The 24,228-nt window shown below is 47.1% G+C and overlaps 1 protein-coding gene across 1 annotated transcript; it reads right to left on the reverse strand.

Annotated features, from left to right (window-relative positions):
- Positions 1-2,904: 2,904 nt before the first annotated feature.
- RCN1 (reticulocalbin 1) lies at positions 2,905-15,930 on the reverse strand. The gene is made up of 6 exons (XM_074372208.1): positions 15,369-15,930; positions 10,644-10,837; positions 9,472-9,650; positions 7,758-7,818; positions 4,947-5,146; positions 2,905-4,070 (listed from the first exon to the last, which is right to left on the reverse strand). The coding sequence occupies exons 1-6, from the start codon at positions 15,620-15,622 to the stop codon at positions 3,963-3,965; spliced, it is 996 nt and encodes a 331-aa protein (XP_074228309.1). The 5' UTR covers positions 15,623-15,930; the 3' UTR covers positions 2,905-3,962.
- Positions 15,931-24,228: the final 8,298 nt, after the last annotated feature.

A 24,228-nucleotide genomic window follows, 5' to 3' on the forward strand; every position in this document is an offset into this window, starting at 1 on the left:
CGTTGCTTTAAACAACTGAGATGGAAGGGTTGTTTGTTACTGCAGCTCATCCTCATCCTCACTCACAAGTACCAACCTCACAGGGCTGTTGTGAGGGTTACATGGTTGGTGTATGGAAGTCCTTGGCATGGTACCTGGTACAGCTATTAGTGTTTATGAAGGAGAAAAGGAATGCTTGTGTGCTCCCACTAGACAAACACCTCCAAGGGAGGAAAGTAACCAGTCCTTGCATTCATTTTTGTTCATGTGCCTCTGTGGGGAATTGGACGCTATTTTCCATTTTATATGGGAAAAATTTTAGAGGATGCATTCTAGCTAGAGTATGTTTCCCCAGCCTCAGACTCCAGAACTGACCAGAACTTAGAGTGTAGATGGATTCTTGGAAATAGCTCTAAGGTCGTGCAAATCTCATGAGGAAGTGCTGATGACACAATCTTTCCACTGCTCAAATTTTAATACTTCAACGTGAGCCAAAGCCGTGGGTGTTATGGCGCTCGTTGGTTTTTAGTGGGGAAAGTCTAGCACTGTAAACGTGTTTTAAGAATACAGGGAGAGCCAAATCTTAGTTGCATGTACTTGGCAGAGGCTGGATTTTATTATAAAGGTGGCAAAATAAATCTAGAAAGACTTCAGAAAAAAATCCAGTCAGCCATTCTCCACTTCATTCCACAAGACATTTTTGCTGAGCTGCTAACAAGTAGCCACGTGGCTATTGTTGGCCGGGCACTTCTGAGCAGATATGACTCCTGCTTTTGCTAACAAGGAACAGCACGGTAATCCAAGCAGGTGAGGAAAAACCTTCAGGTGTGCAGATTTTTCTAATAGCATTTTTGTTACACTTGAATTCATTTAAAAGTCTACAGTAAGAGACAAGAGGTATAAAATATGTGTTCATGTTTTGCTTGGACAGATTTTGGCTCCTAGCAATTAATGCTTTCAGTCACATTAAGCATATAAATAATGCTTTGTGACATAACAGTATTTCCCATTACAGATCAATTTTGTAGCATTTGTTCATAATCGGACTTGAAATGTTACCTAGAAACAAAATATGTTTTCCTTGAAACAGTCAGACCCTATTAGAAATCTAAGGCTTTACAAATCACCATGTTAACAGTTATGTCCCCTAGCTAAGGCTTTCTTTCCTTAAATAGTGTTAAACTCAGCCCCAGAAGCACTCATCTCTTTGAGGGTTTTCTTCTTATGTGCACTGACTTGAAAGGAAAAACTTAGTGCTCAAAATATATTTAACATCTTACTAACTTAACAAACCAACCAGTATCCTTTTTTGGGGGGTGGGTGGATAATGATAGCACCTTTTAAAAGTGTTATGCTTATAATTAGGTTACACTGTATATTCTCATTTTTTAAAAGATGGGTTCTCATTGCTTTAAAAAAAAAAAAGGTGTCAGCCTATTTCTAGGTAAGAAGAGTTATTCTCATTTCCTGACCATGTAATCATATGCTGTGGCTGAGTAAAGAAATAGCGGGAGCATGTATCAGAGATTTGGAGCAGTACAATTTAGTGTTAAACAGCAGAGATTCTGAAGCCAGGAACATGTGGATTGGAGTTCTGGTCGTGACATCTAATCACTCTGGAATCTTGGGCAAATTACTTAACTTCTTACTCAGCAAATGTTAGTGATTTTAAAAAAAATCTTTACAGGATCTCCCCCCAACCCCCACCGCCCAACACTCACATTTAAAGGCATATTCTCTTTGATTAAAGCTAACAACCTCTCATTTATTAAGCAAGTAATTGCAGAGTTCTTATTGTAGGCTGGGCTCTACTGTTCTGTCCTGGGAAACAGCAGTAAGTAGATGGACCAGGCTGCTGTTCTCAGTTATGTTCTAGCTCGGGGAAGATGGACAGTGTGCCAACAAGATAGTGTCAGATTGTACAGTTGGTTGAATGGCAGGCCCCCTACAAAGATGTGTCAGCCTCCTAACTCCTGGAAGCCGTGAATGTGAAACTTACTTGGAAAAAATGGGTGTTTGCAGATATAATTAAGGATCTAGAGATTAGATCACCCTGGATTATCCAGGTGGGCCCTGAAACTAGTAACAAGTGTCCTTAGGAGAGACAGAGACACAGGAGGAGGAAGAAAAGGCCGGAAGATGGAGGCAGAGTGGAGTGAACAGCTGCAGCCAAGGAACGCCCAGAGCCCCCCGAAACAGGGAAACGCCTCCCCCGGAGCCTCTGGAGGGAGCACAGTCCTGCTAACACCTTGACTTTAGACTCTGGCCTCTAGACCTGTGGGAGTTTCTATGGTTATAAGCCACCCCCTTTGTGGTAACGTGTACAGCAGCCCTAGGAAGCAAAGATAAATGGCAATCCGTACAGACCGAGAAGAAAATAAAGCAGGGAAATAAGACAGGAACTCAAACGGGACTGCTATAAACAATGGAGTCGGAAAGCCCTGTTGAGGAAGTACATCTGAGTGACCCGAGGATGTGTGCCATGGGTGTTCTGAATCTGAAGGGAAAGCAAAGACAAATGACCCAACCTGGGAGTGAGCTTGGTGTGCCTGAGGACCAGAAGGTCAGTGGGGCTGCAATGGGAGGAGGAAGGGAGGGCTGAGGAGGTGATGCTGATGAGGCAGGAATGGACCACATCCTGCAGGGTCTTGTAGGCCTTGATAAGCAGCTCGATTTTCTTCCAATTGAAACCTGTCTCTGAAAGGTCTTACAGTTAAGATGACCTGCAGACTCCCTAACTAGCATAGAGATGTATATATTTATTAAATAAGTTAACATGAGTATGTTCTGAACATTCTAATAATTGGATTTTTTTTAAAATACAGAACTTTTATCCTCTTACTCACGTCCTCCCATCCCACTGTTAAAGTCTACATCACGAATGAATAATGTCGCGGAGAGTGCGTGTGAAGTCAGACCACCAGACACAGTAGAAAATCCTCAGAGGGAGCCTTTATTTCATTCACTTTCTGCGTACAAGGCGGAACTGCAACCTGTAAAAGTCATTTCATCCAGTTCAGCCAATGGCTTGGAACATCACTTTGTCCTAAGTCCACAGTGTTAAGTGGTCCCGGGCCAGATCCGAGAGTTGCAGACTCCAGAGGACCAGATGAGACGGGTCCCCGAGCTCCTAGGGCCCCACACCCTCATTCCTATCAGAGATCAGAGAGGAGATGGATTGGATTTCTATTCACTTTTTCAAAGATCAGATCTATTTCATTTCCACATCAAACAAATGTTCTCAAGTATAATAAAGCATTTACCATTTTCCTATAGTTCTTCAAATGCCTGACACTCATCACATCTCCCTACCTTTAAAATTTCTTTCTTTTTCACATTACCTTTCTCAATTGCTTCTTATTGTAAAAAACAAAAATGAAAAACAAAGATAGGTAGATCTGTTGTGCATATTAGCAGGTCGGTACAGAAAAATGCATAGAGGTTTATCTACCATTTACAGTGACAGCTCAGAGGACAAAGTCAAGAAGGAAGAATCTGAAATAGCCTTGCTCTGAAAGAAGCCTGTGTAGGATGAGATACCAACTGTAGCTTAATAAGAATTCTCCCTCATCAATTATTTAACAGCGGCAAATGTAAAAAATCTGCAGTTAAAATACATAGCCGTCACTCCATATACTGCCCCCCTCCACCCACCCAACTTCTGAATAATAGGGCTTTTCAAATTATATTCCCCTTTAGTTCAGATTTCATGGAAAACGCTTTAAAAAGTCATGTTTTAGCAATGTATCCCCCCTAGAGTGCGATTTACCAAGATTTTAATGTGTCTGGAGAGAAATCTTACTAAAAGAATAGCGATGACCATTTTCCAGCAAACAGTGAGTGAAAAACAATCATAACCCCAAGCTGAGGTGGTAAACTTGCTTTTGGGGGGGACACAATTGCTGTAAATGAGACAACTGTAGCAACCATCCAAGACAATAAAGAAAGCCTGTGACAGTCTGTCTTATCAGGGTGTGCGTGCATCAAAGTTCATCATGGTTTTTTGTGAGATCTTCCCCGTAATTGGTGGCTTGGCTTCCAACAAACATGTTCCAGTTGTCCAAGATCTCCTCTTTAGTGAGCTTTTCATCCTGTAGGAGAGAGGGAACTGCTGTTACCGGAACTCTGGTAAATCTGAGTAATCGCTCAGCATGTTGCTCATACTATGTCATTGATTTGAAATACGTAAAAGACATTTCACAATTAAAAACCCACTATGGACCTCCTTTGTCTGCCATCACTGCCCTGTAAAACCCCAAACCAGAACAGCCTCCTGCTATAAAAGCTGTGCTAAAATATATCAGGAAAGTTCTCAAGGAATTCAGAAGCTAGAATCCAGTTATGCCTACACAGCTGGCATTCCCAAAAAAGTCCCCAATGAATTCTACTTCCGTTTATGTCCTGACTGCAAAATTTAACTGTCTCTCGAGAATCTGGAGCAGAGATCAAAATGGGAAGAGGCAGGACTTCTTTCTATACCTTGTTTATTTATTTATTTGGATATTTATCAATAGACACTGGTATCAGAGCTGGCACGGTGAGCTGGCCTGAGGATGCCTTGCTTCCTTCTGCCTGACATGTTTGGTAAGTACCTGCTGACTGAAGGAATGGATGAATAAACTCATCACTGAAGGAATGGATGAATAAATGGGCAACACATGGCACACGTCTTAAACCCATGCCTGCCCACAGCCAGCAAAGGTACTGGCTCTGCAGTCCTTGGAGATGGGAGTGCATGTAAGCGTGACCCACAGCAGACTATCCAGGAACTTCTGGGCCTACTGAGCTCACCGTGGGTTATGGCGGCATTGGCTCAAGTTCACAGGTCCCTCATGTAGGGCAGGAATGAGAGACGTCAATAAGAAAACAGCCGCGTGGACCACGGCAAACAGCAAAGCAGCAAACAGAACCAATCTTATGTAAACTGTCTGCCTTCAAGGAATGATTCCAGAAGGCTGTGAAAGTACCTTGTTTTTGTCCGACTCATACACCAGGTGCCTGGCCTCGGCCTGTGCGTGGTCATAGTCTTGGGGGAGGATCCAGTGGCGAATCTCATCTTTGTCCAGCTTCCCGTCCTTGTTCAGATCCCGGAATTCATTAAACTGCTCCCGTTCTGACAGAACCCAGTCTGGCTCAGGGCTGTTCTCCTCGTGGGAAAACATATCGGCTGGAAGGGAAGGCTGTTCTTGGTTATGAAGGTGAGCAGGAAGGTAAGGCAATGAGAACCCAACTTCCGGCAATCAAGAGGCCCAACCCAACATCTCATGGGCGGTTTCTTGGGTAAATAATGCAATGATTTATCCACTGTGAAGGCTGCTAGTGGAATAGAAAAACTCTGCTTGGAGCCAGAATATGAATCCTGGCTCTTGACTTAGTTCAGTGTTGGGATTAAGCTGCCTTGTCTGTAAAATGGAGACAAGAATTTATTCATCAAAGGGCTACGATGAAGAGTAAATGGGACACTTCTGTGAAGGCCCTCTACAGCCAGCCTGGAACTGTACTGATGACAACTAATAATAATGACTGATACCAGCACTTTCTATGATCCAGATGCAGTAAAAAATACATACTTTTTTTTTTCCATTTGATATTCATTACAATCCTGTGAAGTAGGGGTTGTTACTCACTTTACAGATGAAAACACCAACGACCCCCAGCTAGGATGCGTTTGTAGCAGGCTACATGGCAACACGGATACTCTGCTTCCAACCCACAGTCTTAACCGCTGTGTTCACTGGGGGTGGTTACATCATTTCCAGAGGGCTTTCACATGTATCATTTTATTTCATCCTTATAGCAGTTTTATAAGATAGATGAATATCGTTATTTTACAAAGTGGCAGGAAAAGGAAAAAGAAGACAAAGTTTACCCATTGTTTGCTAGGTCACTAGATCTTCCTGGAAAAGAGAGATACCCTGTGGGCAATTTGTCTTTGATGGAAACACAGCTTGGACATATCAAGTGGGAGAGCAGATAGTGAATGAAAGAAAAAGAGAGGCAAGACCCTTGGTTCAACTACAAGATAGACCCACATCCTCCTATAAGGATGGGTACTGTGTATTCCTATTTTACAGATGAGGAAACTGAGGCTTATTCTGGGTGATTACACGACTCACATAGGGTCACACAGCTAGTAAGTGGGGGAGCCAGGACTCTTAATTCCAGTGCTCCTCTCACTACACCACATCTCCCCTGGGTTTCCACTCGTCCCTGCCTGCAGAGAAGGCACCCCTGTAAATGAAGTCACCTGCTAGACAAGTCTGGATATCGCATCTCTCTGACTGCAGGTCACTCAGAATTCAGTTTTCAAGAACCGTGTCCCTACCTCCCTCTCTGCCAGTGTAAAGAATGGAAGGTATCTTTTAGGCAAAGCCACTCAAAGAGTTTTGCCCCCAAAGTTGCACGGTTTCAATGCAGATCAGGAGGAGGGCCTGGAGAGCACACACTTTTAATCAAAAGTGCTGTGTTGTTTTAATCAGTCAGCCTTCTCTGTCAGTCTAATTCCATCACCACTGTCAAGGGGTCCGAGGCCCTGAAGCTTCCCTCACATGCATGTGCACCAGGCATGAGGACGGCTCCACTGCCCGCACTGACGGCGAGACTGTCAGCATTTGTCATTCTACAGACATTGTGCCACCGCGATCACTTTAATTACTGTGGCGAGAGCCACCTGTTAGCACATACACATGGAGAACAGTGTTTGGTTCCTCAGGCCAAGGATAATTCCTCCTGATTAGAAGAAACTCTTCTCTTCATTACTGAAGGCACTTGTTTTTGCTGGGGAGTGGGATGGGGGTGGCGAAGTGATGCAACCACAGGCCAGAGACTGATGGCAACGTGGGCTCTGGTAATTAACTGCCTCTCTTATGCATCTGCACAAAAATTATATCCGTCCCATCTCTCAAATGATTTTTCAGCTCTTACTTTAGTGAGACTTGGGAAAAGAGGAGCTATCACAAGAAGGCAGCCTGCAGTTGGGACCATGGGCCGAAGCACCGAAGTAGCAGCCGCTGAGGATGAGACGGAAATGTCCAGGCTGCCTTCTCCAGTCCTTCCTGCTTGGAAGGCCCTGGGCGGCTGGGGAGGGCTCTAACCAGCAGCGGCGGCTTCTGACCCACGTGCATTAATTTCAGCCTCATTCAGCCAGTGCTCTGTTACCTGAAAACACACTTCCTGATGTGGATTACATGGAGCCCTTCAGAACAAAAAGGCTAGGTACAGACCTCCCGATGGAAAATCAAAAACCAGAGGCACAAAACAGCTATAATATGGGGCAAGTGGTGCACTCTGTAAAAGGATTTGCCTCTCTGAGAAGGAATGCCTTTCTGCAGAGAGCCTGGGCATATAAACGGTTCTGTCGATCACAGCTCGGTCGACTCAGAGTTTCTAGGCCCTGCTGGCTAACAGTCTGTTTTAGAGTCTTTCCCCCGAGACTGCTCACTCTAGCTTACCTGCACATCTCTGGGATCTCCAATCCCCTTTTGCAAAGGTAGAGCTACACAGTGTGCTGAAGGGCGCCTCTCAGAGTCGTGGGGCCAACGGCTGGCCAGCCTAGTGGGGAGGCCCGCCTTTTGGGCTCTTCTCCGCTAGGAATGCCACCTTGAATCTGTTCCACTAGGGCTGGCGTGACAAGTCCCTCCCACTGGGAAGTCACAGGAGTGACACCTACAGACTGGCAGCTGTTGCTAAAAGAGATATCTGGGGACACAGCCAGACATGTGGGTGGAGAAGTGTTGCCCAGTTGGGAGTGTGGAGCGAGACCCCAGGCCAGCACTCACCGATGTACTCATCCTGATCCACAAAGCCATCCCCGTTCTTGTCGATGTCCTCCAGAGTTTCCTAGGAAGCCAAGAGGGGAAGAGAACGCAAGATGGCTCTGCTGTCAGTAAATCTGCGAATTCTAACTAGTGTCCTCCTTTGTCCGGCTTTTATGGCTTGTCTTCTTACCTCCCTGAGCATTAGTTTCTTATCTGTTTAAAAAAATAGGCAATGGCTTCTGTCCTCTTCCCCCAACTCCACAATCTTAAAAGCAGAATATTCTCTGCAAATGAAAAGGTACCTATGAGCCCAGAGGTGCTCTGATGATATCAGGGAGCCCTGCAGGGCTGACCACCTCCACCATCCAGCCAGGTCACCCCCACAAGCACACCCTGAGGGGCCCAGCTTGAGAACCAGTGGATGAACCATCACAAAGACAGATTCCAGTGCTCACTGGACTGTGAGCACCAAGTTGGTGTCAGAAAAATATGGAAGTGTGGACAATTAGAAAATATATCTGACTTCTGAATGTATAATACGTTCTGTATTTAGTACATCTGACTTCTTGCCTAGGTTTTTTGCTAGGGTGAGTAATTAAATGAGTTTCCTGTCCATTGTCACAGAAGCTCAAAAGCATCCTGAAGAAAACAGCCGGCCTGAGAACGGGAGCCGGTCCAGAAGCATGTGATCCCCTGTGGATGATTCCCCAGCTTCACTGTCTTCCGGCAAATTGAGTGGACGCTAGGTGGTAAACAGAAATGATTCTTAGAGCCACTGCCCAGTCCTTAGGGTCATGGTGGTCACAAGGATGAGGCACGAGGCAAGAGTGACCCCATCCACTGACTGATAACTGAAATAGTCCAAGCTGTTTGTGTCCCAGCATCAACACAGTTGGAACTAGCTCGGGGTATCTGCCCTGAAAACAGGGGATGCCATTTATTTTACTGTCGTGGAAAGTGAAGACATTTGGGACTCAAAAAGACACTGTGGAAAATAACTACACTCAGAGGCCTTGCCAGCCTAGCTGCCCCTCAAAGCCTAGGGTCCGATCCACTCACCCTCCAGAAATCCCTCCCCATTAAGGGAAGCATCCTTTCCAGCCGCAGTTTCACTTTAAGTTTCCATATGGTTTAACAATCCATTTCTGAGTCCTTTTCTGGTTCCCTCGTGGGACAACACTAGGTGCTCACTGGACCCATTTGCTCTTTCTGGGCACACAACTAAACTGTATCTCCCCGCCTCGCCACATGGAGGAAGAGCCCGCGGAACGTAAAAGGAAGGGATGCGTCATTTCCTGACCAGAACAGCAAAGGCGGACCGTGCCTTCTCCTCCTTCCTTCTCTTCTTCCTTTATCTCCAGCTGGCAGTGGCCAGGAGGACCTCGAAGCCACAGGATGGTGGAGATAAGAGGGAAGTAGCCTGGGTGCCTGACCACACTTGGAGGAGAAACGCCCAGAAGATCCACCTGACTGGGACCACCTGCCCTGGACTAGGGATAGACGAGAACTACCCTTCGGTTGGGTTAAATGGCTAGGACTGGGGGCTGTTTGCCACAGCAGCTAACCTGCCCTGACCAGTCTCCTGGGTGGACAGGCACTCCAGGGCAGTCCACGTCAGAGCCCTTCTCCAACTCCCCTCAGGCTGAGGAACGTTCTCACTCTGGAGGCAGGGACAAGGTGTTGGTGCAGCTTTCGTCCTGCTCCTTTCCCAGCCCAGGCTCTTTAAATATCTTACCAAAACCACGATTTCCTTCATGTGCTCAAACTCCTCAGGGTGCAGAAAGGCAGTGAACTCCTCCCGGGTGGCTGTCTGGTCACCGTCCAGGTCTGCAGCCTTGAACCTTCTCTCATCACGTGGCAGCATCTTTTTAAAGGTCTGATGTTCTGAAGTATCATGAAACTCTGTGGGGTTTCCTGCAGGATGTGTGCAGAAACATTAAAATTAGGCAGCTGAGGAAGGCATTCCCTTCCCGATCACTCCTTCATGGCAAACGGTACGCATAAGACAAAAGGTCCTGATCTATCGAGTTCTTTGAAACATTTTCTTTCAGAATGCCTCTGGTGCCTGTCCCTCCACACCCGCCTCTAGTCCAGGCCCTAATGACTTACTATGGGTGTTATAGCAAGTGGTTAAAACATAGGATTTAGACCATATTAATGTCATACTTCTCTTTGCAAAACCTTGCTTTCATCATATTCTTTGTCCAGAACATACAGAGGCTCCCTCATACCCAGGACAGCTTGTCTAAATGTTCCTGCGAATCTTTCAAGGTCTCTCTTAATCCGGCTGAGGGTGTAGTGTGTGTCTTTGGTCCTCTTCATGCCTGCCCCCTGGAGATCTCTACCAGGCACCCAACGGGTCTGCACCCTGTGCCCTGCACACACGCCTCCATCATTCTTATGTCTTATGTCCACACCCTGTCCACTGCTGAATGCACTGCTGTACCTTTGCCCCTTTGGCTAACCCACCTTCCGTGCCCATCTCTGTCTCACCAGATATAAATCCATTCTTCAAGGCCCGGTTCCCAAACCACCTCCACCAGGAAGCCTTCCCAGGCTGTTCCAGCCCACTTGGTCCTTGCTATCTGAAACTCACAACATTCTAAAACTGTACCACAGACCTACTTACCCTCTGCTGTGTTCTCTAGGTGAAACTCTGAGATCCAGGTTGGGCAGCAGCCTAAGTCATTTTTTTTATTAGACCCTTGCCCCCTTCCACCTGCAAGTTCACTCAGAATTAAGCAACTCAGTGTATTCTTAGTAAGCAGGGCAGGACGTGACACAAGCAGGTTCTACCTAGGAGGCTGTGACATCGCCCTGAAGGGGGTGGATATGATGAGAGCAGTTTCCCACAAGAGGCTTGTTACCGGGCCCCAGCTGTGTAATCGCTCCTGCAGCACCTCTTACCTAGGTAGTAACCATACGTGGCTTGTTTGTACTCTTCCCAGGAAATTTTATCGTCTTTGTCCCGATCATAATCCTTCCAGACTTTAGCGACATTATCGTAGATGTATCTTTTCTGCACCCGTTTGATCCAGGTTTTCAGCTCCTCGGTGGTGACAAAGCCATCGCCGTCACTGTCGATTCGATCGACAATCTTCCTGTAGTTAAAAACAAACAAACAAACAAAACCCCCCGCAAGGCTATTATCAAGGCTCGTGTGATCCTGATCCAGAAAGAGATCAAACACCTGCAGAATCTAAAATGCATAAACACTCAAATAAAATCAATGATCCGACGATGCTGGAAAGAATCTTAAAGTTTACCTTCTCCAGGGGCGACATGCCTTCCTCCCGAATCAGTGCCAATGGCAGACCCCACTAGGGGATCATCATGCCCTTCTGTCCTGATAAACTTTGATGTGGCCTCAGAATCCTTCTCAACACAGTCACTGCAGACTGATGCTACCAACTGGCTGAGCTAATTTGGGAGATGAAACCTAGGTCTTCCCTGATGTAGTCCAACTCCCTCATTTAGAGTAATGGAAACTGAGGCTGAGAGCCATTGAATGCCTTTTCCAATACAGGTAGTTATCTGGTACAACTGGGGTAAGAATCCATGTCTTGTGGCTCTAGGCCCAATGCAGAAGGTGCAAGGTTCTATAAACCAACCAAAAAGTAAGTGAGATTTTTTTTTCTTTTTTTAAATCTTACCACTTTGGATTCAAAGACTTGAAACTTAAAGCAGGAGGAGACCCGATCTTGTTGGACGAGGCAGAAAATGTCGGGGATGAAAGAGCCTTGACATCGCGGAACGTGGTCAGGAAACTTGACCAGCTGAGCAGCTGCAGGAGCCTAACCCCCTGCTCTTAGGGTGAAGACCCCGATGTCCACTGGCTCCTGTGCCGTAGCTGGCCCAGGTCCCAGCGATTTCCTGCTGGACTTCACCCCAAAGCCCCGTACAGAGCAAACTTCAGGCTAGGAACTCAACAGTGCCCCTCTCTAGGCCAGAGGGTCCCAAGCTAGGGATGCCGTCCCTGAAGGGAGCCTCAAAGACACCCGCAAGCTATTTCCAACGTTTAAGAAACTTTTACCATAGTCATCCATTTACCTGGGACGAGGTTATACAGGCTAATTAGGGATTTGTTTCTTTGCTTTGGGCTGGAATTTTATCAACTCCAACTTTTTTTTTTTACTATGGACAGGAGTTCTCATTGGCAGTTACTCTTTGATCAACTAGATCAACAAGAAACGGGAAATGAATTCATTAGTACTTAAGTCTCCGTCTCCTACCCGAGCCTGGGCGGCCCAAGCTCCTCTGTCTCAGGAAGGTGTAAACGTTACTAACAGTTTTAACTTGTCCCTTCACTTGCAATTTTATCAGGTCTCAAGGCTTAAAGACTAAACCTCAAGTATCTTGCTTCCAGGAAATCACAGCCACACAGCAGAATCCTTTCAACATTGTGCAGTGCGCAGCCTACCTACTACGTGCCAGGCACTGCTCCAGTCCTGGGGACACAGCGGTGACATGCCCAACAGTTATCCAAAGCCAACCGAGGGACAGAGTCTCAAATCAGCAGAGGCCGAACGGTGTCGGACAGTGTATATGACCTGTTTTTGTGGCAAGGACAGCATCTAATTTATGCCAAATAAACATCCAGGATGTAGCTCAGCCTGAAAAATAGCAGGAGCTCAATAAATATTTGTTGGAAGCATAACTACAATCTTAACTTCTCTCTTTAAAAATCTCAAACTTGAGCTGTAGGGAAAGGCGGCTATGATGTAGATGAACAGAACGCTATAATCAACCTGGATCCTAGTCTTGTGTGATCTTAGGCAAATGACTTGACTCTCTGAGTCTCAGTTTTTCCATCTGTAAATTGGAACACCTACTTTACAAAGAATGTTGTGAGGAACAGAGGAGAGAAAAGTGCGTCTTTCCTCACTAGGGATGATAATCCCGATCCTAGGTGGATGGAGAACCCAACCAACAGGTAACAGGTAACAGAAGGAAGCAAAGCATCCAGGGAGCCTGGAGATGCACTGTCAGCCGCTAACGAGGCTGCCCTGCTCTGCTCCGCACAATGGCTACCACATGGGATAACGGGCCATGGGTGTCAAAAGAGGCCAGAAATCGGGGTCTGTATGTGAAATTGCTCCGATGTTAAAATGTTGGCAAGTGATTTACTTTCTAAGGCTGTGCGGCGCATTTGTGACTGCATGAGGCCTGCGGGTCCCCACATTACAGCCCGCTGGCCTAGGTGTCTCCAGGAGCCTTAGTGCTGTCACGTTTCAGATTCTATGGGCAGATGATGATGACAAAGTTGCCTGGATCCAGCCAAGCCCCTCCCTCTGCAGCCCAGACTGGGAGGGGACTGCTGCACCAGGAGCTGTGGACAGAGAGGCAGTTTTTCACGCTCAGCCCGTCCCCTACCGCACCCATCATTTCCAACCCTCCAACCTCCCCCGCCTCTAGCCCGGATTTACCTTATAGGTGAGTGGTGTGTCCGCTACCCACATAGTGGCTCAAGCCAGACACCCAGATGTCACCCTCAATTCCTCTCTCCCCCTATCCCCCACGTTGAGCCATGAGCCAGCACATGGGTTCCACCTCCCACATGGGTCTGGGTTCACCCTTGCCTGCCTGCCTGGTTCAGGAACACATGGCCACCCTCTGCCCTCAGTCCCCCTTTCCATGCCTCAGTTACGTTCTCTGCCCTACTGCCACTCCCACTGTCCTGACAAGTTTTGGGGATGATGACATTCCCACCAAGTCCAGGATAACATCTAATCTCTACCTCATAGAGGTCCTTCCCGCTCTGCCTGTGGCCTCCTCTCCACTCCCACCTCCCACTTCTGCCCTGTCCCTTTATTGTCCCAACAACCCTCAGTCCCGAGAACAGATTTCAAAGCCTGTATAAGCAGACTGCTCCCTCTTCAGGAATGCCTTCCCCTGCTTGTACGCCTGGTAACCTCTGAGTCATGCCACAAGCTCTGATCAGGTGACATCCCAAACCCCCAAGCGCCCCCTCCAACCTGAAACCTTAGGGGCTTCTTCTGGATATGATCGCTGTGGTTTTTACATCACAGCAAGAATGTGTAGTGTCTGCCTGCATCTCTCTCCTCCACGTATGATTATAAGTACTTTATGGCCTAGAGCATAAGGTTTTATCTTTGTAGTTGTCAGGTATCTAACACAGTGCCTGGCATACTGTAGCCATTCAAATGTCTGTTATATAAATAAGTGAATGAAGTTAAGGTGTTCATCCAAGGGTCAAATGTAGACCAATTCCATCACCACCTGCTCTCACCACTAGGCTTACTTATCATGAGGAAGGCATTAAACTGGAAGCCTTAGGACTGCAAACTAGAGTTCCCTACTCCAATTCCCCAAACCTCTCCTCTTCCTTCTCCCTGGTAACACTGCTGCAAATGGCTGCCACCCAGGGCCCCAGAATAAATCAGCCTCCGAGTGTCTCAAAGCAATACAATAGACCGAACTCATCAATGGCCCCCATTGTTAAGGCCCAAACAAGAAGAGAAAGTACTTCTCTGCAAAAAAAAAGGTGATTGTTGGGAGGGGACTTTGAAGTTCAAAGATCTTTTTATCAGAGCAGGCAGATGGTGCACCTTCACAACAGGTATAACTGAGCCTCAAATTCTAACCAACCACGCTGGCCTTTGGCGGCCGCCATCTGCACAGGGATAGCTGTGTTCTTTTTCTATGTAGCAGAAGAGGAAGATCCTCCACCCCCAGGAACCAGATTACTGGAGGCCTGGTGCCTAGCAGGCAGGGCTGCCTCCCCAGCCGGGTCCCCATCTGGGATCAGGCTGGCCTCTATGGGAAGGTTTGCAGACACCTTTACACAATGCTCAGGTGTCTCCCCAGGGGCTGTGGAGAAGCGGGTGCACTGAGATGTACCTAAGTTTTGCTTCCCAGGTTTGGTTCTTCACTCAAATGCCTTCAGCAGTGAAATTCACAATCTGCTACCACACCACCCTCCAGCTTTTGCCCTAGGTTGCCAAAGGACTGTGTTCCTCTGCTGACATCGGAAACTGCTGGAAACAGAAACGAGGGGACCAATTTCCATTCCGACTCCCCATCCCTATCTCCAAATGCCCTCCCTTCTTAACAACAAGATTTTTATACCCCTACTTCAGATTTATGGGCCGATTAACCAGAAGACAAGAACAACCCAGTCCTGGCCCAGGGGCACAGGCCAGGAATCAAGCTTCTCCTTCGTCTCCCCTTCATCTTTCATCCATTAAGGATCATCTTTGGGACCTTAGCAGTGTCTCATGCCCTCCTCTCCTGGATTGGGGACAGAAGAGAGGAACAGGGAGGGTGGGGAAGAACTCATGTCACTAAAAGGCCACCGTGGACAAATTCTTCTTTTATACACTCTCCCCTCCCTTCTGATGCAACCCAGGGGAGGGGGCGGGCCCTGGTCGTCCTGGCTCCCGCGCCCGCTGCCACGTTCTCGCCTCCACGCGGGAGGCCACTCCGCCCTGGCGCGGCGGCGCTCTCCACGCAGGGTCCCGGCGCCCTCGGGCAACTTTGCTCCGGCCCCGCATGGGCCCCTCCCTCGGGTCCGCGCTCCCGATTTCGCTTTCGCTTTGCGGCTCGCAGCCCGCGCGGCTCCCGCCCGAGTGGCCCCGCGGGCACCTGCGGCGCCCCCGAGCGCAGCCTCACCCCAGCCTCTCCTTGCTCTCCTCCGAGGTGAGCTGGTCGAAGGTCTTGGAGTCCTCCTTGCCCAGGAAGGCCTCGTGGTCGTACTGGAAGCTCTGGTTGTCCTCGGGCGGCCGCTCGCCCAGCTCCGAGTCGGGCCGCACCACGCGCTCCTTGCGCACGGTGGGCTTGGCCCGCAGCGCCGGGGGCGCCAGCACCACCGCCAGCAGCAACCCCAGGGCCAGCTCCAGGCGGCGACCGCGGCCGCCGCGCGCCATCGTCGGGAGGAGAGCGGCCCGCGGGAGGCACCGATCGAGCGACGAGAGCTGCGGCTGGGGAATGGGGGCTCCTAGCGCGCGCGGCGGCGGCGGCGGTGGGGCTGGAGCCGGCGCAGGGAGGGTGGGGACGGGCCAGCCCCTCGGCCAGCGCCCGCCCCGTGCCAGAGCGGAGGGGCGCGCCCCGGGCGGCGGGCAGGGGAGCACCGGGCGGCCCCGCTCACGCGCCCATTGGCCGCCGGGTTGCGAGGGGGAGGCCGGGGCCGCGGGGCCTCGGAGCCACGTCGCCCGCCGTGGTGGTGGGCGCGGGGCTCGGGTTTCGCCTCGGCCCCTCCCCGAGATCTCGTCGCGAGGGGCGGGCCCAGGCTGTCTAGGCTGGGGACTGGAGGGCTCGTAAGAAGGCCGGGAAGTTCTTTGTCAAGCAACAGATGTTCGGGGTAAAATTCCCTCTCTTCCTCCAGTTCCGGAGAACTGAAAAGAGGAGGCGCTGCTCCTCCTCAACTTCCAGCTGAGAGCCCGAATCTCAGCCCCGGACCCCGCCCCAAGATGTGCTCTTAAAACAAATTCGACCCCATTTACCCAAACTTGGAATCTGGTTACAAACACAAGAGATTTGAAGGAGGTGGGCGAGGTCCCCTAGAAACAAGGGTCGCAAACTCACGTCTGGAGGAGAGCCAAGCAGGTGACTTAAATATGACCGAAGGACCATCCAAACTGAACAGCCCTGTGCACTCCAGCGGCCAGGAGAAGTGCAGGCCTCAAGCTGGCAGATGGTCTCAAACGAAATCAGGATCTTGGATGTCTGTTTTCATTTCTAAAGGGTAGCAACTCACTTTGCAAAAGCACTACATGTCTTAAACAGATCTTATCTGTACACTGAGTCCAAAGTAATGCTACCAATATAGAGATGCTCTGTAGAATCTTATGCAGCGATGGAAACGTTCTATAGCTAGGCTGTCCCATAGGGAGTGGTTACTGAGCACACTTGACAGGTAGCTAGTGTAACAGGCATTGAAAATTCAAATTTAATTCAAAATTAAATTTAAACTTAAATAGCCACATGTGGCTAGTGGCTATCATATTGGACAGTGCAGGTAAAGCAATGATTCTTTTTGTGTTACAGCCTTTTGAGACTCACTGAAAGCCATGGACCTTCTTACAGAAAAATGCACACACAGCTACTGGCCTAGATGTTTGATTAAAGTGTCAGAGGATTCATGGATCTTCTGAAGCCCCACTTGTGAGCCTCCCTAGTAAATTAAACCTGTGGTTGAAGGGGAGCCCACCCCCACAGCCCTGGACAGCTGTACTCCCAGAGCTTTTCCTCCATCTTGCTCCATCCCTCATCCCTGAGCCTCTAGAAAAGGTCACTGGGCTTTGCTTCCTGCTTTTACAATAAGGATGTCAGGACATTATCAACAACAGTATAGATCCAAGTACCTTTCTTTTAAAGACTTCTATTAATAATTAATGAGTAATAATGTGTGCTCTCCATGGCCTAAGCAGTGGACTGGGTGCTGAGGGACAATGGAGAGTCATGGTTTCTGGAGAGCTATAGTGTATATGAACAGATATTCATTTATTCATTCATCTGCCCACTCATTCATTCATTCGCTATACTGAGCACCTACTGTCAGGGCTCTGCTGGTACTGATTTACTGAGTAGCCATAGATAGCAAATAAGCATGGTAAGTTATCAGGGAGGTAGACATTCAGCATCATGGAGTATGTTAGAGGGGGTTGATTAAGGAAGGCTTCCTGGAGGAAGGGACAGCTAAACTGCGACTGAAGGTGAATAGGATAAGCCAGACAGCAAGGGTGTGAGTATACAAGAAGATAAATTCTTGTGCGACTTAACACAGAGCAGTGGAGTTTGAGATAATGTCCTTGTGACCCTGTATATCCCCAGTGGCTGGCAGTGAGACCAGGGATGTATTCCTTGGTGCCCCACCCCACCTGCAGTGACTTTGCATGAGACACGCAGTGCTGTGCTTGAGTGGCTTGTCCCCTACTACCTGTCCAGAGACTTGACTTTCAAGCAATAGAGAAGCATTACTTCGGTTGTCAAGAGCTCCTGATTAAAATGCAAGGACCCTGAGGCAGGTGGCTTAGTACCTTCTGTGCTCCTCAGGCAAGCAGGATGTGATTTGTTTGAGTAGAGAATGAGGGGGAGGAGTGGGAGGAGGCACAGAGAGAAAGAGATCAGAGCTAGAAAAAGAAGAAAAGTATAGGAAGGGAATGAGAAGGTGGGTGGAGATTGGAGACAGTCTTGGCTTATTCACAACTTTGCCACCGGCAGGCCTGGCCCCAAGGGATTGATCCAGACTCTCAGGAATGAGGATGGCACATCCTTTGCCCCTGTACTAGCTGGTTTCCTGCCAAACCCTAGTGATTTCCAACAGTTAGATTGTTCCAGATATAGTCTTGTCTCCTGTGGGAATTACCAGAGAATTCCAGCGCTGCTGTGAATGCAGAAGTTTACTTCATCCCTCCTCCACCCCCCGGGTTTGCCTACATTCTATTCTTTCACATTTTCACCCTTCCACTGTCCTGTGAGAGTTAAAACAAGCCCTTTCAACCAAAAGCTCAGGAGTAAGTGATGATATCAAATAGTCAAAGTATTTCACTGTGTAATTGCTTTCCTTCATTTTAAAATTCGCTTTTTATTTCTTCCCATGTGCCTATATGGCTAAATATATTGTCATCTTTAGCCTTTATTTTTGATGAAGCAGAGGAACCAGAAGCAAGAGGAGTGGCATTTAGCAGCAGCTGTACCAGCGGAAAGGAAAAGCAAATTTCAAATAGGTGAGTTGGTCAGTGTGAGGTATGCTGATCTGCTATTTCTGGCTGCAAGGAGCATCATCAAATACAACAAAATCCAACCAGAAGTTACTAAAACAATAAGAAAAATTTATAGTCTCATGTAACAAGCTATCTCACGTTAGCTCAGTTTCAGAGTGGTTAATTCAAGTGGCTTGATGATGTCATCAGAGAACCAGGTTTTCTGTTTTATTTTTTTCTTTCTCTCAGAGGCAGGAGTGTTTCCTCTCTTCATCAGGAAGAAAACTTTCCCAGCAGACCTCCCTTCACATCTCATTGGCCAGAATTGTGTCACAGGCTTATGCCCCCTATCCAGTGACAGGCAAGGGGAGTGGAATTTCCAGGGCTGATTCAGGCAAGTTAAGATTGGCTTCCTGGGGCTGGAAGATACGCAGATTCCTCTGCAGCACGTGATTAGTGTTCTGCTGGGGAGGACGAACACTCCAGGTGACGGCTGTGTCTGCTGGGAGGAACCATGAGTGACTGCTTTCAGGTTTAAAAGCACCTTGAGCATTCTATCTTTTTCTACTTCTCCATTCAAAATTACACACACTCTTCAAGGCTCAACTCAAATGTCACCCTCCCCGTAATGTTTTCATTTATACCTTCAGTCAGAATTTATGACTTCTTCCTAAATATGCCCTGAGCCTTTGCATCTCACACATAATGCTTTTCCCAGTCTGCTTTAGGTTAACAAATTTCCCTTCATCTCCCCTAATTCTGAATTCCTTGAGAGGAAAGACCACGTATGATTCATGTCTACCTGCATGAGTCCAGGGACCAGCATGTTTACTGCCTTCCTGCAGAAGCTGATTCCCATAAGGAAGATTTCCACGGGGCCAGGGCCCATTACTTTTGGGTCATTACTGTACACCCAGCACCCAGTGCAGTGCCTGGTGCAAGTAGCTGCCTAACAGATATTTTGAATGAATAATAGAATAATAATAGCAACCAATTTCTGCTTCTGGTCAAGGTGGATGAGGGAAGGGGCTAGATTTACCCTTCCATTTGAAACAAACAAACAAAAAACACAAAAGCCACGAAACAACAGTTTTCAAGGCACTGGACACCAGGCAACGAAGGACACTGGACCTAAACAAGGAAGTCCTACGACTGCCCCAGTTTAGATTCCTTCATATATTTTCCAAGGCATGTGCAGGGAGGGGAACTAAGATGAAGCCTGGCAGACTCCCTGAGTTGAAAAGAGAGAGGTGAGTGTGCAGACCCCAAATCAGCCACATTTCTTAGGAGAGAGAACCAGAGAGCAGATAGCTACACAGGGGGAGAACCCCTAAGATCAGAAGAGGGTCCCCTTGAATATTCAGTAGATCCTGATTGAGTGCATGTGAGCAGAGGAACAACCATCTAAAAGGATTAGAGGGGACAGTGAGAGCAGGAACAAAGCCTGCTTCCATCAGCCAGACTGGAAAGACATAGTTTCCTGGGGCATTAGGTAAAGTGTGTACTCAGTAAGGTCTTGCCTCAGTGGTGGGGAATAATTAGCCAGAAAATGCCTAAGGAGCACAAAAGCAAGATTTGGAAAAGATCAAACTGTTTGCAATAGAAAACATTCACTTTGAAAAGGAGAAAGCAGTCAGGGAGGACTACAGAAACAAAAAGGCAGAAGGAAAACGTTACCAGGTGGAATTTGGCTCTACAGGTAGAAATGAAAATCATCGGAAATGGTAACTAAAAGGATAAGTACGTAAGATACTTTTCTTACTATTTAAAACCTTAAAAAATAAATCAACTACTCAAACAAAATGAATAACGATGTATTGTGGGGTTTACAACACATACATAAGTAAAATGCATACTAACAGTAGTATAAAGCCCACGGGGAGAGAAATGGAAGTGTGCTGTTTTAAGGTTCTTATAGTATACATGAAGTGGTGTAATATTACTTGACGATAGACTGTGATGTATTAAAGATTATGCTGGAAAGCAGGCTAGGAATTAACCTGAGTGGTTTTGCTAAAGTTTCTGCATAGCACTGACCCCTAGTGAAGGCATGAAACATACCCATTCATCCTGCTGCCTTGAAACCAAGGGGCCAGGGAATTTGGGGGGCAATTTTTGTAACTTGTCAGCGTTGTTTTTTGAGATTCCTGGAGGACTCAGCTCTTATGTAGCAAGACTATGTTTACTCTTATGTAGCAAGACTATGCTTACATGACCAGCCTGGGTGCCCTTTAGAGTGCCTTGGTTCTGAGGTGTTCTTTATGCACAACAGTGGTTCCTGATCCAAGAGGTTAACTGCATTTGGCTATGGCTTTTACAGCAAGGGGGCCGATGGGAGATTCCTTCTGACTTTTCCAGACCCGTTACTGTGAGACAGCCTTTGGTTGTGATGCTTGTCTTATTAATGTTGTTGTATATTGTATCCTTTTCCTGTAGGTTTGTAAACATTGCCATTTTGGGTCCTGCGAGTCTTCTTTAGCAATCAACTCTTTAATTTCCACTGATAGTGTGAGGAAGTGTATTCTAAATCCGAAACCCAAAAGCAACACAAAAATATCAAAGCAAAGAGTTAGAGCTCATGAGCCAACAATGGTCACAGAATGGAATCATAAAAAGTACTCAGTTAATCCCAGAGCAGTCAGACAAGAGAGAAAAAGGGGGAACCCAGAACAGATGAAAAAAATAGAAAACAAATAGCAAGATGATAGACTCAAACCTAACCATGTTAATGATCACATTAAAGGTAATCATATAAACACCCCAGTTTAAAAGGCAGAGATTGTCAACGTGCAAAAAAGCAGTATTGTAGCTGTATGCTGCCTACAGGAAGTGTACCTTAAATATAAAGACACTAGTGGGCTAAATTGTAAAAGGATGGGAAAAAACAGCATGCTGACACTAATCAAAAGAAAGTTGGAGTGACTATATTTATATAAAAGTACATTTCAGAGCAGAGAATATTGCCAAGAAAAGGAAAGTCATTTTATAATCACGTAAGGGTCAATTAATCAGGAAAAAATAACAGTCCTAAATGTTTATGCATCCAACATCAGAGATGCAAAGTAAATGAAGCAAAAAAAGCATTGCAAAGAGAAATAGACAAATACACAATTACAGTCAGAGATTTTAAAAACACTCCCTCCATAACTGATGGAGCAAATAGGCAGAAAATCAGCAAAGGTATGGTAGACTTGAATAGCACCAACTATGCTTGAGATGATTGACATTTTAGAAAATTCTACCCAGTGACAGTGGAATAGACATTATTCTCAAGTGCACAAGATTTGCCAAGATAGAACATCTTCTGGCCCATAAAATAAGATTCAATAAATTTAAGCGAATTCAAGTAATATAAAGTATGTTCTTGGGGTGGTTGGATCTGTTACTACCAACTGTTGGATTTCACAGTCAAAGCAAAACTAGCCTCAAAGCAAGACTAACCTCAGGCAATCAAAAACCAGCCTGCCTTGGACTCCCAGTTTCAGCTCCAGCAAGTGAAGTGCTTGGAGGTTGTCACTCCTGACCTTACAACAAGAAAAACCTGAAAATCAGAGACTTTTCTTGGACACACCAGAAAACTGAGATTGCGAGGCCAACCACCATCATGAAATCTGCAGAGATATGTGAATGCAGAGAATCAAAGCCAAGATCAGCTTACCTGGAGCAGAAGCTGATGGAACCCAAATGTGGTAGGAACAGTAAAATGATCATTTTGATGAATTGCTGGAGGCTGTATGTGAACTACAGTGAGAATGAGACTCCCCTAGTGGCTGTAGTCTTGAGAGCAGGGGGTCAGACTCTTGTGGGTTTTACCTCCAGGAACCCCACCAGGTTCTCATGGTGAAGTGCCAAGAAAAAAAATCACCTTATGTCTCTGGCAGGTAGATAAGTAAAATAACCATTTTGAAATATGCTCAGAATGTTCTCCATTACAAAGGACTACTGTACAGCAAAAAAAGACTTTCCAGAGCTTTATTTAACCTGGGGGAAGGGCATTTTCCCATTTCCAGCCCTCTCTAGCTCCCTCACCTAAGGGGGAAGGGGTAATGAAGAAGCATTTGTAAAGGGACGCAAGCCCACAGAAGACTAACATTTAACTGTAAGTTTATAGGCTGCGTCCCTTCCCCCACTCTTTGCCAGCACGTTGGCAGGGCTCCAGTATGACAACCGTGGGTTACAGATGAAAGAAGTATAAGGCTCAGCCCCTACTTAAGCGGGAGCTCTTAGGGAAACCCAAAGCCAAGAGAGGAGATCAAAACAAGGACTCTAGAGAAGTTTGAAGCCCCTGGCACTTACAGTTATAGCAAACACGAAACACAGCCCAACTGCTGGCCATATTTACATAAAACTTCACAAAATGTGTGTTTATGTTAGTTCCTACTATCCAGTAGATCATGCCTGCCTGTCAACAAAAAATTACAAGACATGGCAAAAGGGAAGAACAAACACAGTCTAAAAAGACAGAGCAAGGATCAGAACCAGGTTTAGATATGATGCAGATTGTGAAATGATCGATACGGCGTTTAAAATGACTGTGACTAGTACGTTAAAGGCTCCGATGGAAAAAGGAGACAACATGCAAGAACCATAGGTAATAATGGCAGAGAGATGGGAACTGTAAGAAGGAATCAAAAGAAAATGCTAAGCATAAGAAACCCCGGGGAGTCCCTGTAAGACTTTGGACACACAGGATCAGAGGAGAAAGAATGCTCTGTGTGGGCAGCTCACTCCCAAGAGGCAGGGGAGAGGAAGGTGCTGGGCCACCGGAGTGGGGCTCCTTGGAGGGCAGCAGATAGTGAGAGCCCCAGAGTGCTGCATAGTGGCTGCTTCTCCACATAGCAGAACACATCGGAAGAAAAGAAGTTTCTCCCAACATTGTGATTTTGAAAGGAGTTGCTGGCTACAGCATGAAGGTTAGATTAAAATGCAGAAGATGAGTTAGGAAGCTATTGCCAATGTAACAAAGATTACAACTTTGATATCTTAAGTCAAGTTACTCCCTGGTGCTATGGACTGAACTGTGTGTCCCCCAACACTCTGTAATTGATATGTTGAAGCCCTAACCTCCAATGTGACTGTATTTGGAGAAAGGGTCTTTAGGAGGTCATTAAGGTTAAATGAGGTTATAAGGGTGGGGCCCTAATGCCATTGGACTAGTGGCATTATAAGATGAAGAAAAGAGATCACACCCCTCTCCCGACCCCCACACCTGCATGCATGCACTGGGAAAGGCCACGTTAGGGATATGGTGAGAAAGTGGCTATCTGCAAGCCAAGAAGAGAGTTCTCTCTAGAACCCAACCATCCTGGCACTCTGATCCCAGACTCCCCACATCCAGAATCATGAGAAAATCAGTTTCTGTTATTAAAGCCACCCAGTCTGTGGCATTCTGCTATGGCGACCAGAGCACATTGACACAGTGGTAGTTACATTTCTTGGGTACACCCTGGTTACACGTAGATGAAGAGGACACCAGTGGAAGAGAGAGCCTAAAAATGCAAGAGAGGTGGGTAACTGGTGAAGCAAAGCCCTAGGTCAGTAGGGCCGTTTGGAAATTAGATGAACTCTAGAGACTCTCACCTAAAAGCTGACAAAAAGACAAAATTCTGCCTTAATTGCAAAAGATTCATGGATCACTGGAGTGCTTCATGAACTCCGCAGGGTCCCCGGGACCCTCGCTTACAGAACCTCTGTCCTAGGGTAGACCGGTTGGGCTGAGACCCGGAGCTTTGAGGGGAGCTGGTAGGGGGTGGAGTGGGAGGAAGGGAGGGGCTGATAACAGGAAGCAGGAGGGCGGGACACATTTGGAGGAGGAGGAAGGGCTGTTA

The sequence above is a fragment of the Camelus bactrianus genome, chromosome 10, assembly GCF_048773025.1.
Source record: "Camelus bactrianus isolate YW-2024 breed Bactrian camel chromosome 10, ASM4877302v1, whole genome shotgun sequence".
NCBI lineage: Eukaryota > Metazoa > Chordata > Mammalia > Artiodactyla > Camelidae > Camelus > Camelus bactrianus.

Bases quoted from the DNA above. Each gene is read 5' to 3' on its own strand.
- RCN1 (XM_074372208.1), bottom strand. From the start codon at position 15,622: ATGGCGCGCGGCGGCCGCGGTCGCCGCCTGGAGCTGGCCCTGGGGTTG. The intron at 7,819-9,471 runs GTAAGATATTTA...TTGGCTTCCTAG, and splicing joins TGAAGGAAATCGTGGTTTTG to GAAACTCTGGAGGACATCGA. The intron at 5,147-7,757 runs GTGAGTGCTGGC...CTTCCCTTCCAG, and splicing joins GGATCAGGATGAGTACATCG to CCGATATGTTTTCCCACGAG.